This window comes from Nomia melanderi, chromosome 14, assembly GCF_051020985.1.
Source record: "Nomia melanderi isolate GNS246 chromosome 14, iyNomMela1, whole genome shotgun sequence".
NCBI lineage: Eukaryota > Metazoa > Arthropoda > Insecta > Hymenoptera > Halictidae > Nomia > Nomia melanderi.
Genome location: NC_135012.1, coordinates 6,462,413 through 6,477,463, shown reverse-complemented (window position 1 = coordinate 6,477,463; position 15,051 = coordinate 6,462,413). Strand labels below are relative to the sequence as shown.

The 15,051-nt window shown below is 45.3% G+C and overlaps 1 protein-coding gene across 15 annotated transcripts in view; it reads left to right on the top strand.

Annotated features, from left to right (window-relative positions):
- Window positions 1-15,051, top strand: part of sei (potassium voltage-gated channel seizure) — a 142,403-nt gene that overhangs the window by 52,705 nt on the left and 74,647 nt on the right. For all 15 annotated transcript variants that reach the window (XM_076373834.1, XM_076373828.1, XM_076373835.1 and 12 more), the window contains one exon: window positions 13,794-13,977. In XM_076373834.1, coding sequence (XP_076229949.1) covers window positions 13,794-13,977 — 184 coding nt within the window. The remainder of the gene's footprint in view (window positions 1-13,793; window positions 13,978-15,051) is intronic.

Sequence of the window (15,051 nt, the reverse complement as noted above, 5' to 3'; positions counted from 1 at the left end):
TATCATATAGTAAATTTAAATGGCAATGTATAGTTTCGCTTGTTTATATAAAGTGAACGAATGGGAATATTACAGATACGTAAGTCGCTAAGGAGCCAGTTGGTTAAGTTCAGAAAACAAGGATTGAGAAAATGTAATGGCTTCTGAAATTATTGTACAACATATTCAGATAAAAGAAGAGGCTTCTAGGAAAACCAAAGAACCGAGTAAATCCTTTAATAGCTAAAAAGAATATTATTCGATTAAAATCTACAAAAATCAGAAAATATCAAAGAATCGACTTAACTACATTAGCTTCTGAGCGACTCGTGTTAGTAGGGAATCTCGCAAGGGAGAACACTCAAGCGTTAAAATTCTAAAGAATTTCTATTTCATAGGATCCTGTAAAGAAGCGCAGGTGGTGCAATGTAAATACTAAAAATTGGAATTCATCGCGACGCGCGGCCGCGTATGGAAAGAGGTCATAGGAGTTGGTAGCAGCCGCTTGTTGAAAATATGATATACACGCGAATCGAATCGTATAGGTTCCTGTGTTTGCCAAAAATAGGGAAAAAAACACGAAGGTCCGGGGGCAGCGGAACGATCGAAAGCAGACACGAGGCCAAATATTGGCAGTCGCGCGGGTAAACAGTAGGCTCCGTTCGGTACCGTCGAATTGATTAAGGGTTCCGTAAACAGGCCTCGTCGATAAGCAACCGTGCGATATCTCTCGCATGAATGAGTCACGCGTCGTCCGTGATCGAATTCCTTTTTGCGCGTTGATCTCTATCGGTCGGTGGAACGATTCGTACCGGCGCGGCGGTCGTGTCGAGGGGCGATTATTCGTGTCCCCGAAAATCTCGTGGGAATGGTGACCCGAATTTTCATGGACCATAAATCACGGGGCATCGCGGACAAAGGAGCCATGGCAACGCGAAGACGGTAAATAAAAGAGAAAGGAAAGGGAAATATGAAAGACGCGGAGAAATAAAACCGATAAAAGGCGTCCCGATGAAATATGTTTAAAAATATCTATCCGGTTTTCCTTCTTTTCTGTTTTCCACGTTCCGCGGCCAAGGCTATTCACTCGCGAGTTAAACGAACGAGTAAACAACACTCTGGGAAAAATGAATATATAAAAGACCGTCAAGACGGAGCGACGTTATTGGTTTCTAAAAACGCGGGGAAGCCTCGTTAGAAGGCTGAAAGATTAACAGCAGTTTCGAACCCAATCGATACCATTAAGTCGAACGGTGTCGCCGGATGAAAGGTAATCGCGGAGAAGACGCTTCAGGAATCCTTTACCCGTATTTGCCATTTTTCCCCCCCTCGTCTTCTTCACCCGCGCCGTTCCTCGTAGCTTATTTTCTTGCTTTCGCAGTCGACGATCGATTGGATATCCCTAGCTAGAAGCGATTCCGGCCTTGGCAATTGTATCGCAACAATTGCTATCGTCGGGCCCGCTATCTCGCGGACGATCTCTCGAACACCGCCGTTATCTTTCCGATCGCTTTTATCGCCGGACGCTTCTTAAACTTTCCGCGCCCCTTTCGCAGTCCCGTTGATCATTTCGAGTTTCGGCACGAACGGGAGTAGTTTCTAATTTCAACCGGGGATCTGGCTAATAAATCTGTCCGCTTAACTATTAACAGATCTCGTCGAAGTATTTCGTGTTACCCGCTGCGTTCCCGTTTCGTGAAACGTACCCGGCGATTCGAAAATGGAGAAAAAGCTTCTACAGCGAAGAGTGCACTGTAATTTATTTACTGAAGAACTTCGTTTTTAAAGAAATTCATTTTACTTTCTTTCTCGTGTTCAGTCGAAATGCTGAGCAATGAACTGACATGTTCATCGAGTTATCGTTGCATTCTACGAATAGTCGATGAGCATTCGATTCTTTTTTGAAGGAAGCTCGACAGTTATTTTCAACGTATATTTTTCCATTTGCATTCGCAATGTAAAACAATCTCTTTAACGTTCGCGCCGCTACCTGGGAACTGAAGTTTCTCGGACCTAACGATACTGTGACCCCGCTGTACAAGCAATCCGCGTGAGTGTCCCTAAATTGTCGAGGTCCCGCACGGATTACCGGTGTCTGCAACGAAAATGTCGCTGGTGGTCGTATACCGTTTAGATACTTCCATTCCGCCCTCTGTAACTGTTACTGACCCATTTCCCGCCGATACTACCGCTTCGCTAAATGTGTTTGTTACCAAGTTTCTTTGTCCCCGTAGAGTTGCGTCGAAGCTTAACCCGTCGGGGACGGCACCCAATTCCCGGTTTATTCCAATTCTTCCAGATTCCCTCTGTCACGGATTTCACTATAATCTGTCTGTAATTTAGATGTTTTCGATAGCTACGTTATAGCTTATTTATTCTTCTACACTCAGCTACAACGATTTATCTATAGAATACCATTTCTACAAATATTATATTCCTTATAGGTATATTTTTCTAGCTTATTTCACAGCTATTCATTTCTAATAGCTATCCTAGAAAATAGAGTAAACGATAATTAAGCAATAAGAAGAGAATAAAGAACAATGTCAGAAACTACACTGATTTTGTCCTTGAAGTGAGCATTCGTTACTTTTCTAACGGTCGTACTCCAGATTGTTAGCCTTCTACTTCCGGTCGTGTTGCAGAAGATGCATCTGTGTCCAGTGTTCAAGGGAACGCCTCATATTTGTCCGCGCTGTAAACTGGAGTTATGTCTTGTACGATCTACTTCCGTAACTCGGGGAAAATATGTTTTCGACGGTATTTCCGATAAAAGGCACCTGACCCCCTCGTAGTTTCCGTCGGGCTTGATCTCGAAGACGAATGCGACTTATATTTCCGGGCGACTATCGCGAACGAAATGTCGCGAGCTACTAGAATGTTATTATTCCCTTCCTCGGTGACACGGTTTCGGTGTGATCTCGTTGCAACAACTTCAACCAATCGTCGATCATCTCCACGATCATAGAGTCCACTGCGTCCTCTTTCGCTCTTCGATCCCGCTAACGCTAACAAACGATTTTTAATTGCTCATTCTTGCCGAGCCGCCGCGATGAATATGCAACACGCGGCCCGCGCGTATGATTTAACTGCAAACGCATATTGCATAGAACATCGATCTAATCGAGTATTCAAATGAACGCGTGCGACTGCATTCGCACCCTTTAACAGTTTTGACGGTTTTGTAGTCAGAATTGCGACCGTTTAAATATTACCGCAAGTCCAATGCGGTTAACGGCTTAATCGAATTCACCTGCGACTATGTTCCACATAGAAACAGCATTAAGAGGGAACACCACCTAGAATCGTCCTAAATATAAATAAAATGAGTGTCAACTAACAATGTTTTACAAAGAGATTCCTGAGGCTAGCGAAGAAATGCGCCATTTTGTAACATTTTGGCTTTGAAAGAGTACAAATATACAGCAGAAGATTAGAGTTATATATCCAGAAAAATCAGACGGTTTTAATTAATAATCGTAGAATCCAACGATAACCTTGCGCCTGGGTTTAACTACTTTATCCCGAAGATCGTAAGAATCCAAGCTGAGACGTAAAGTGAAGATCATCAGTCCGAAAAGAACCACCGCCTTAAACGCACAATTAACAAATAGTTCCTCACTCAGAGTCAAATACACTTAATTTACAAAAAACAGTTGTCACCGACAAAATTCCTAAAATTTACCCGGCACGTCTCAAGATGGTATCCTCATTTAAGATCCTTCTGGAAGATACTATTCCCGGTTCAACGATACCATCTACTTCCTCCACGAGAAATCAACATCCTCCCACGGACAACAAAGTAACTGAATTAGCTCTCTCAATGTACCCTTTACGACAAGGGAAGCCGACCATAGATTCGTCAGAGATATCTGTCGCGGAGGCCCTCTCACAATTTCCCGGGACATCCCCGTCCATCGATTCCCCAGATTCTCTTCTCCGACACTTTGTCAAAGAGAGGATCCCGGGAATGGATCAGGGCCCGGAGAGGATGTTTATGGTCGAAAGCTCGACCCGCACGCGAGAGGATCCCCGTGCGGCATAAACAACCCCCGGAACCGAGAAGCACGAAGACCGACAGAGAATAATGCGATCGCGGCTGCGACCTTGGACGGCGGACAGGAACTGCCTCGACGGAGACAGTGGGCAACCCTCTCCGCCCTCTTCAAGGTGAGGCGGGCGCGAACGCCGCGGCGCCGACACGCGAGCCAGCAGCGGGGCGCTGCGCGATCAGAAAGTTCCGCGACGATGACGGATACCTTGGAAATTCTGACGAGCAACGGAGGAAAAGTTTTCTGCGCCGGAACACGGGACACGCGACGGTAATTTCGCCACGGCAGCGATGCTAATCGGCGACGTACGAAGGGAAAGGGCCGGCGAATTTCGAGCCGCGCGCTGCCTCGAGCAACGGGGATTTGGGGAGCTCGACGAAAGCGATTGGTATCGGGCTGATTGATAAACGAACTTTTATTCCCGTTTTCTGGCGCTCCCGCTTTCGTTTCAAGCGTGTCGCAGTCGAGAGGGAAGTTGGAAGCTCGACGTCGATCCACGCGACACGACGGAAGCGGTTCCCTAGAGCTGGCGATTAATTACGGTGTAATTAGCGGATTTTAGTCGGGTTGCTGGGGTTTCTTGGTCTTCGATGAAATGAAAGTTGCGGGAGGAATGGTACGATGTTGGGTGGAAGAAGAGAAATTAATTTAGAAATGATCGAAGGTATTCTATTTTCCCAGTTTTTGATATTCTATTACCATTATGTTTCAATACAAATTAACCTCTATGATTTTTTTCACAAACGCACTCGACATAACTCGTTATTCACAGTTTATCAGAAAAGATTAAGAATTCTATAATCATTTTATATCCACGTTTACTTCAGTGTAATTGATAATAGAAACATATAATTTTAAATCGAAAGAATTGACATGTATATTCCTTAAATCGTATTTGAAATCTTCACCGTCCACCACGACATTGCAGCGCAAGTTAATAAAATCGAGACGTTATACTTTTAAATATGACAGTTTCGCGAAAGAAGTCGCAAATTGCAGACAGTACAGAGTTAAACGGAGTTCTAGTTCCGGAGTAACAGCGACTCGAATCCCATAGTGCTCTAAGATACGAGTTCCACGGTCGTTAAACGTCGATCCGACGCGGTTGATCGCGGCGACGTTAAGTCGCCACAATGTTCGCTCGACGGGGGAACAATCGGTGTAAAGTTAATTGTACCGCACCGGCGCGCGCTTTCATCGAACTTTCGGGCGAAGAAAGTTCGGTCGGCAGCACTGATTAATCCGAAAAGCTTGGTAACCGGCACCGCGGCTTCACGGTGACAAAGAGGAATGTCCCGGTTCTGCTGCGCACTTCAAGGTGAGCCGCGTTAACACGCAACGCGCGGCAGACTCGGCACGGGGTTTGAGAAACGGCCAGGTGAACGCGACAAGGCTACAAGGAAAGAACAGGAACGCGTCTCGCTTATTCTTCACTCTGCGCCGTCTACGTTTACGCTATACCCGGTGCATTGTTCGTTTGAACTTTGCCTGCGAAACGGTTTCTGAGCCAGTGTTAGCGACACGAATAGGAAATTCCCTTAGCCTTCGATAGTGTACACAAAAAGTTGACAAAAAGCACTTAAACACTTGATGAAATGTTATCGGTTCTTTAAATTCTTGTAACTTTGCGGATAAGAATGATACGATAATCTATCCAGGCTCGTTTTAACTCTTTCCGGACGAATGTCGACATTTTGCCGAGGTCAAATTGCCATGTTCGGAATACTAAATTGCGAACAAATGATTTAACTATTGAAACAGCAAGAGATCAGTACATGGTTTTCTTATTCTCTATGATTTAAGTATTCGATGTTTTATTCAGCAGAATCTGCGAAAGGTATTGTATAGTTTAAACAATCTTCGTCCGCAAAGGGTTGAAGGGTTCTACTTTAATACTACCGAGTGTCTTTTTTGGACATTGTACGTCATATACCAGGCGCAAGAGCGAAGATGCTTTTTGTAAAACGGATTTTTCTAGTTCCAGCGTCGGTGAGAACTCTGAACATTTTTTTTATTGATTATAGCTAATATAGTCTTCTAGATTGAAGTTCTCCTTTTCCAACGACCCGTCAAATTATGTTGTACGATTTTTTCTCGCGAAGTTATAGCGACGTTTAGGTGTCGATAATTTTGTAGCATTATAGGTAAGTTTAAGTTGTACCTTGATTTCACTGGATATTGTTATATCAGTTAATAGCAGGTCTAACCGATCGAAAATGACCAGCGAAGTAGAAACACGTTTCTTGTCGCGGAAGGTTACAAGAAAATCAACGTTGTCAATCTATCGAACGCGAGTGTCCTTAGATAAACATGCTCGCGTGTCTGACCATCGTTGGCCGCTTCCACTTCTCGCAGTGATCGCGCGGACAATTATTCTGTATTAGTTAATAACCGGGGAATAATCGGCGGAAGTGGTGGAACCAAAGGAATACGCAGACGTGTGGTTATTAAGTATCCCTCGTGACCGAGGAATTTTCCGATCCGATTATCCCGAACGGGAAATTCCTTACAAAAGAATTCTATCCTCGTCCGACGCGGTTGTACCGGCCCCGACGTTTCCGATTCTCGAGAAATAATTAAAACAAGATCCGCCGTGGAATAAAGAAGCCATTATAAAGGTAATTCCGGCGTTGCCCGTTGGGAAACGTCGTTAACCAAGAAAACGAGGAGAATTTTCTATCGCTGGTAATCGCGCGCCTGGTTCCTTTGAACGGTAGAATCTCGGCCGGTTGGGACACGTTAAGCCGAGGACGGGCAACAGCAACGATATCCATTTAACCGAGTCGGTCGGTCGTCGTCGCGAGTGACTCGTCCACCGTGAATTCCTTTCAGAGGCCTGAAAGGGGTCGGCGTTTCTTTCAAAGCTCGTGAAAAGACACAGAGAGGTGGGGCCTCGTGTGAATAAACAGGCCTGTGAATGAACCGCGGGTCAAATAAAAACGACCGGGAAAGGCCACGGAGAGGAGGCTGAATGAAGGCGTGCCTCCTCGAAGATCCCTATCAGCTCTAGGGAGTGTGCGTGACCGTGATACGTGCGGAAGAAACGAAATCCGCGAGCGGCACGCCGACAGGAAGCGATGCATCGCTGGCTGAGGCACGTGTTGGACTCGGCCGGACGTCCCTGGACCGGAAACGGGGCCGTATAACCCTTTGAATGTCGTCACGTCGTCGACATCGGACTCTGGAATCTTCGAGGAAACAATTTCATTATTTAAACGACAGATCGGTGGAGTTTTTCTAGTTTCCTTGGATTTAATTTGATAGATTTTTGGTACACAGTGATATTGAATGTTACTTTGTTTTGAGTATTATATTAATTTGATATATTAATATTATGTTAATATTGAATATTAATATATTTTAAATATATAGCTTGAAAATCTTATCGTACCAAGGTTTGCATCCAATGAATGACTTATAAGCCTCGGTATAATAAGGTTTTCAAGCTATACATTTAAAATATATTAATATTCAATATTAACATAATATTAGTATATCAAATTAATATAATATCAAAAAGCTCAAAAACCGTTGCATCCAATAAATGATTTATAAAGGTTTTTCGGGTTTAAGTTGTTTGGCGTTAAGTGCTGAAACTACGATTGATGACAATGATTCAGACTACAATGGAATTTTTGTTACGAGTAGTTTCCGAGTAAATTTAGCTGCTCATGAAGATTTCCAATACTTTAAGAGATCGTCGTACTCGGAAGGGTTAATACACGTTTCCGGCCGGGTTCGAGGAACACGCGAAAATAAACGGTGGCCGGCTCGTTAACTCCGGACAATCACGACCGCTCGCCTTCGTTCAGGGAACAGTTTGGCCGAAACGTTGTCGTGGAGAGCAATTTCGAAGAAACCTGCTGCGCTTTAATTCAGGCTTCTTTCGGAGAGCGGAACTAATTTCGGTGAATGGAACCGCGGCCACCGAACGGACGGAATTGATACTGTAAAGTGCATCAGCGGTGAACTTGGTGGGTTTTTCTTGGTCTGCTCTCGGAACGCGAATAGTCTTCTATGATACTCTCGTCTAGGATTTTAGAGAATGGGTAGAATAAGAAGGAATCTTACTTTAAGTAGATTATTTCGGAATATAAAGTGACTCTGGAATTAGTTTAGACAATCCGCGAAAGTAATTCGAGGAATATAGAAAGTTTTACACAGACTGTTCCAAGTGTAAATATTGTAAATAACTTTTTACTGTGTCTGATCATTGCTCGATCGTTCTACTTACTTTTAAGACCGGTAAGTTTGTCTTACGAGAAACGAAGACGATTATCTCAGCACTCAACAATCTGTTCTCCATAAATAAGTCAATATAAATATATTTATAATCATCTATCGAATTAAATTATTGATATTATTGAATTGAGGGAGTTTTAAACTGTCAAACAACTGCGAATACTAACCCTTAGCGGACGAAGACTCGAAATAGAAAATTTGCAACATATGAAGGTAAGTTATACATCGAATGCTTAACACTAAAACTACCGAGCAGGTCAAATTGACCCACTTCGGAATTTTTATTCTGCAAGTATAGAAATCATGAAGGTGTTTCTGCGAGAGATTTTCAATTAGATTTGTGTATTTCCATAGATGCAAGACCAGGTGGTCCCTCGAATCTCATGGAACGTATCATTCTAATTTTTCTAAGAAACTGGAAATAAGACGCTGCAATTGCTCGGTAGCTTTAGTGTTAAACGATAGAAGAAAAGGGAACTGTACACCGGTCTTTTGCTGTTCGAGTGATTAAATCATTCTGCAATCTAGTATTCCAAATACGAACGTTCCATCTCGATAGAATGTCGTCTGCGAAGGGTTAAATCATTTTGTTCCGCAATACCGAACTTCGCGAACCGAAGACGAACGAGGCGCGAAACTAGCGTGCATTCGGAGAAAAGGGGGGTGGTAATGGAAAAATGATGGATAACCGTCGACAGTGATCAATAGTTGGACAGCGGATGCGTGCGGGACCGGAAGCAGGACGAGATGGTTGGCCCGAGGCGGTACATTTCAAGGCAACGTAGACTATTTCAGGGTGAGGCTCGCGTGCACGCAACCCTTCGCGCGTAGAACTCGAGACACCAGTGACAAAGGGAAGCTATCCGAACGGAGTGGTCGAAGGATCGCGGTTCGCTTGATATTTATCGAAGCGCGACGGTGTGTAGATATTCCCGTGGAACTCAGACGCTATAAATCGCCGCGATAACCCCCGCGGAGTATTTCGGTGCTAAGGCGAGACTAAGTGAATGATTATCCGAAATGTATTCGGAAATTTACGACTGCACATAAGTGCAATGAGTAAATTACGCGAACAGTTCGTGTAGTTACTGCAACGTTGTTCCAGTCATTCTTCACCTCATCGTTCCTCTAACATCATTTAAGTAACGTGGTCTCCTTAGATCTAATTATACCTTTATCGCCTCAAGACAGTTTTATAATTGAGACTGTGTTTACGTCAATATTGTTGTTAATATTATTTCAAATACATAGCTGAACTTGGGACCATATCAGAATTAATCGTCCTTTAACCCTTTGCGAATGAATGTCGACATTCCGGCGAGAAAATTTCATATTTGAAGACTAAATCGCAAACATATGATTTAATTACTCGAACAGCAAGAGATCAGTTAGTTTCCTCTTTTTTGTTAATTAAGTAATTGATATATAATTTAGCTTCATCTATATAGTTAACTAACCTATATATTTCGCATCTATGCTAACGATTCGATAAGCAAACCCGGATGATGACGATTTTAAGAACAGATTAATTCGTTCGAGAGCGATTGATAAGAGAGTTTCCCAAGGTTCTCGAACGAGGGATTCGCTATTGTTCCAACTGAAAATTCCCCGAAAATTAGCAACGCAACGCAACAGAGCTAGGACTCGCTCGACGAAATAGAACGTGCCAGTTTCCTATCGAGCCGCGAGCGTACAGTTGTTTCGAGAGGCCTTCGCGTGCGAACACGCACCAGCCGATCCGAAGGAGCATTTCGTTCGGTCTGCGCAATTAACAAGAAATTGCGGGAGGGGAATTTTACCGGGTCAGAGTAATTTCATCGGTGGGACGGACGAGAGCCAGAAGAATAAAAGAATTTCCAGCCGGCGGACCGTATCTTCTCGTATCCGGATTGTTGTGTAACGAGCGCCGCTCCATATCGATTCCGTGCAATACGAATGAATGAATGAATGCTGGGAATCGAGTAACGTCGCGCTAACTGAAATTACGTTCCCGCGAGCACGGGGCTAGAACGATTACGAATACCGATCGATTGTTTACTTTGCTACCCCCGTTTCCTAGAAAACATGGGTTTCCAGAAAATCAGCCGGGAAAATGACGTTCGCCGTTCGCACACGAAAGCACTTTCCTTTCAACCCGCGCGGATTCTTGGAACGTTCTGGCGTGAGAAAGCCGATGGAGCAGGACACAGCCGGGGCATAGGTATGCGGCAAAATGGCCGCATTTAACGCGCTGATTGCCACGGCGGTCACCGGTGACCGGAGCATTCGAATTACAAGACAACTAATGTCGAATACAAACGTTCAGTAATATAAATAACCAGATAATAGTAACGTAAGGATTACGATACCAAATTATTCATAATTCTTCGTTTTAAACTTTGCTACAGAAAGAGTGACACGTAAAACTGATGTTCTTCGTGGCAGTCAACGTGTTAAGTATTCTTCCAACGAAACGACGCCGTCTGATTAAAACGATGAATATTTATTAGTGACCAGTGGCGATCCGCGAGACGCGATTAAAGCGGCGCCGAAGGAAACAATAAATGGATCACGGTCCGACGACGAACGCGTTCGAGGGAATCGTTAGAATTTCAATCGGAACGTTCCAACGTTTTCTCCCGTTATCGGATCGCGCGGAGTTTCGGGAAGTTCGGGGAAACGTCCGGCGTAGTTACGATCGGGGCCGACGGTTGCCAAAAAAGATGAACTCGCGGCGGGGCACGCGATAATGAATCATATTAAACCCGCCGGAGCGGGCCATGCAAATGCACGACAGCGATTTACCACTTTTTAGGCATGTAAATTCCTTGAACCCACCCAACAATAGCGTGCAACGCGGCAAGGTAAGGTTGCAGCCCGGTGAAAGGAGAACGGGAAACGGTGACGCGAGGTGACTCGGGGGAATAGCTGGGTGGCAGGAGGCGAAGAAAAAAACGGCAGTCCATTATGTGGATCTATTTGTATTACGAAATCATTCTGTCAACACGCCGGCCGAGGAATCGATGTCAGGGCTGTCCGACAGCGGTGAACGTCGATAAATTCACCGCGGTTCCGAAGCGATCGCGAGCCACCGAGGACGCTGCAACCCCTCGCCGGTCTCCGTGAAATCGTGAACTTAACCCTGAACCTTTGGAACGACGAAACATCGTAAAGAAATTATAATACGCCTGTGACTATCGCTGATTTCCGCATGTTCTGTCTTCAGTGTTTAACCTCCTCAAGGAAAGAGTTTTAACGTGTACGCTGTTCATTCGCCAGAACAATTATCTCGGTAATAAGATTTCGATCAAGCTACAAAGGGTCATTCGGATATCCTAGCATTAAAATTCGATAAAATTACAGTAGAGTTAATTAAAATCCCACGAAAATTGGAAGGAAACTCTATTACCGTCGGCGACCATTGAAAAGCGTTTAACTACCGATCCAATCAGAGAAATGTCCTTCCCGAGAGAAACGAGTGGCAATAGGGTAGCTTTGTTCCAGGAAAGAATACTGATTCGGGGAAACACAGGAAGCTAGCGATGGGTGTAACGACGGACGGGTAGGATGTCCTCGATCAATCCCAGCGCTTTCTCCGGTCCGTGGAGGGAATGTTCGCGAGAATCGTCGCATCGTGAGTCCTAACGAAATTACGAGCGTGCCGTTTCGCAGCCCTTCAATGCATACAAATGGCCATTCGGAGACAGAGCGGCGCTGCTCGGAGCCGTGAAAGCTCGCGAGAATGGGGTTGATTTGTTCCTTCCTTGATGTATGTGTGTCGATGGACGGTATCGTAACGAGGCGGGGCTCTCCCCAGCCGCGACCGGCGCTAGGGAAATTCTCATTACGCGCTGGGAAACGGTTGGAAACGTTCCAAACGAAACCGCCGTGAACTTGTCGCCACCCTAACACGGCCAATACACGTCCCTCCCCCTGAAACCGGCCCGTTCCGTTTTGTTCCGCGAAAACTCGCGGCGAGCCGGACTTTCCAGGAAATTAAGCACTCGCCCCCTCTGTCCGATGATTTCCGCGGACGCGTTATGCTGGCCAGCTTTATTTTCATGCCCAATTACCGCGGACGCGGTCGTCTTTCGTTAACGCGCGGCAAATGTTGCGGCAAAAACACGCGACGCGTCGCCGTTCTTGCGAGAAATTGCCCATCGATCTATGAATACCCTTCCACCTCTGTCTCTGTCGCTCTCTCGCCGGCGCGTTCTATTTTTCTCCTATTTTTTTCATTTTTCACATTTTTATATATCACGTGTCGGCGATATCGGAAATTTTGTACCTGGATCGTAGCGAATTTACGAGGTGTCTTCGCGGGTGCTGCGCAAGCTGTCCGGAAGTTCGTATCGAAATCTCCGGAATAAAGGGCGGCGAACGTTACCCGGTGTCCCATGATTTCGGGAAACGGCGAAGTTCGGGATTTCTCGACTGGATCTTCGAGGATTGTCGTTCCTCGCGTATCCTGGGAACAACGGGCTCATCCATAAAACAGAAGCTGGGTTCGTTTGGAACTGGGCTGGCCGGTTGGACGTTGCAGCGAGGGCGCAACCGACTCTCTCGAGGTTAACAAAACAAAGTCCAACCCGTTTACATTACGGTTACTCGCTCGCCTCGCTCACGCCACGGTACGGCACGCCGTTTCTGTGTATCGCGTTGCGGGGCTCGTCAGCTTCTGTGGTATCGATTGGCAAAGTCTGACCTAACACTGACACACTTCACTCGCCAAGTCTGACCTCTGTTCCGTATCGACCATTCCCATGTAATCTTAGGATTTCCACGATTCATCGTAGCGGAGAACACTTTTGCCGGCCATTTTCAGGATTAAGCTGCCGCCGACGCGGCCGTCCCGTCGGCTTCGATTATCGACGACACGACTCGCCGACGCCGCACGCCACGCGTTTCCTACGTGCGAAGTCGGAGGGACGGCGTCGGGCGTTTCGCCGGCTACGGTCGACGTTGATCGGATCGACTTAAGGACGGGATGAGACGGATGAGAAAGTTTGGTGAAATTTTTCATTTCAACCGGCTAGAGATACGAGTATCCATTCCCCGCGGCGGAGGATCGATGGCGCGTACGTGCGACGAATTTGTTGAATATTTCCTCCTAGATTCAAGGGATTTCTCCAACTACCATAAATCGTGATTTTCTCTCCCTCGTGTCGATGGAAACCGTGTTTTCGCGCTTCGCGCGTGGGATGCTCGCTGGCGCGTCGCTGTAATCGCGATTGAAGTCCTTGTGATTCAAAGGTTGAACGTTTGAAAGAGTTGAAACCCGAAGGACCACGGAGAGGAGAGTAAATACGGAGGAACCTTCAATTGTCGGATTGAAAAGCACCGCGAGACGCTTTCCCGATTGAAATCCCGAGGCCTACAATAACGGTGTATGTTTATAAAGCTGCCGCGGAAACGTTGCTTTTAACGTATTGGAAGGAACCAGTTCCTCTATTTCGTTTAGTCGTGTATGCACCGGTCGATCGGCCCCACGGATCCGGTCCTGCACTCGGCTAATGGAAACCGGCTTTCTATGTTTTCCAGCCCACTAACATGTGCTTCGCCCACAATGGTGGAATCTTGGGGTCCTGGAAGGACCGGCACTCCCCCGCCCGCTCTTCCACCCCCGTCGGCTGGGAGCAACAATGGTGCAACGTCTGCAGCGACCGCGAACGTTGCACAGCCCAGCACCACCGCGCCGATCGCCAGTCCAGAGGGTGTGAGCGACGTAAGTATCGAAGTAAAAGAGAAAACGATTCGAGAAATCCGGTAGATAGTGATGTAAATATTTAACTATTAATTGCATGGCAAGTATTCATGCTACAAGAAGGTATTTCAATAGATTGATTAGAAATCGATTGATTCCAATAATTTTTTATTTTGATAATTATAATGTTATTGTAACTAGGAGAAGAAAAAGAAAATTGTCTGTATCTTTGAAGATATTAATTTTTTAATGTATATTTATTGAAACTTTGTTCATTATTTACCGAGTGTTATCTGCCGTACCAATTGCGCATCCTTTTTCGTATTCGCTCTGCATATCCCATCGAGCGCAAGATTTTAGTGATAATGCAGTGCCAAGACGATTCGCGCGCGAGTTAATTCGCGCAATTAAAATCCGCACAGACGCGTTCCGGATATCGAGGGTTAAACCACCCGTAACGCCCGCTCCTTCCATCCGTTTCAATTACCCTAGCAACCCCGATGATCGAACGTAATGGATGCTGGCCGCGGTATCGAGCCAAGGCTAATAGAATCACCGGAACGTATCTGAAATTGTCCATTTCCAGCGGATCCCGTGAACTTTAGACTCCCGTAGATCCTGCCGACTTCGAAAATGCTCTCCTTGATCCATTATCCATGATATATTAGTACTTGAACTTCTATAATCCCTCTGCGGAGTCGGTGATTCTCAAACGTCTTCCTGAAACGTCGTTATAGAGCTCATCACTTTCGCTGCAACATTCACAGAAGAGATCACGACTAACAGCACTAATTTTCTGAGTATTCATTCAATCGTTTTTAACGAATTTCTCTTAAAACACATCCATTCCTTCGCATACTCTTCTATTAAATCCTTACAGACGAACGTTGACATTTCGGACAGATGAAACGTTCACATTTGAAATACTAAGTTGCAAACGAATGATTTGATTACTCGAACAGCAAGAGATTGCTGTGTAATTCCCTTTTTTTCTATCGTTTAAGCATTCGATTTATAATTTAGCTTCACATGTTGCAAGCTTTCTGTACTCTCAAGACTCTTCGTCCGCAAAGAGTTAATATCAAAAACGATAAC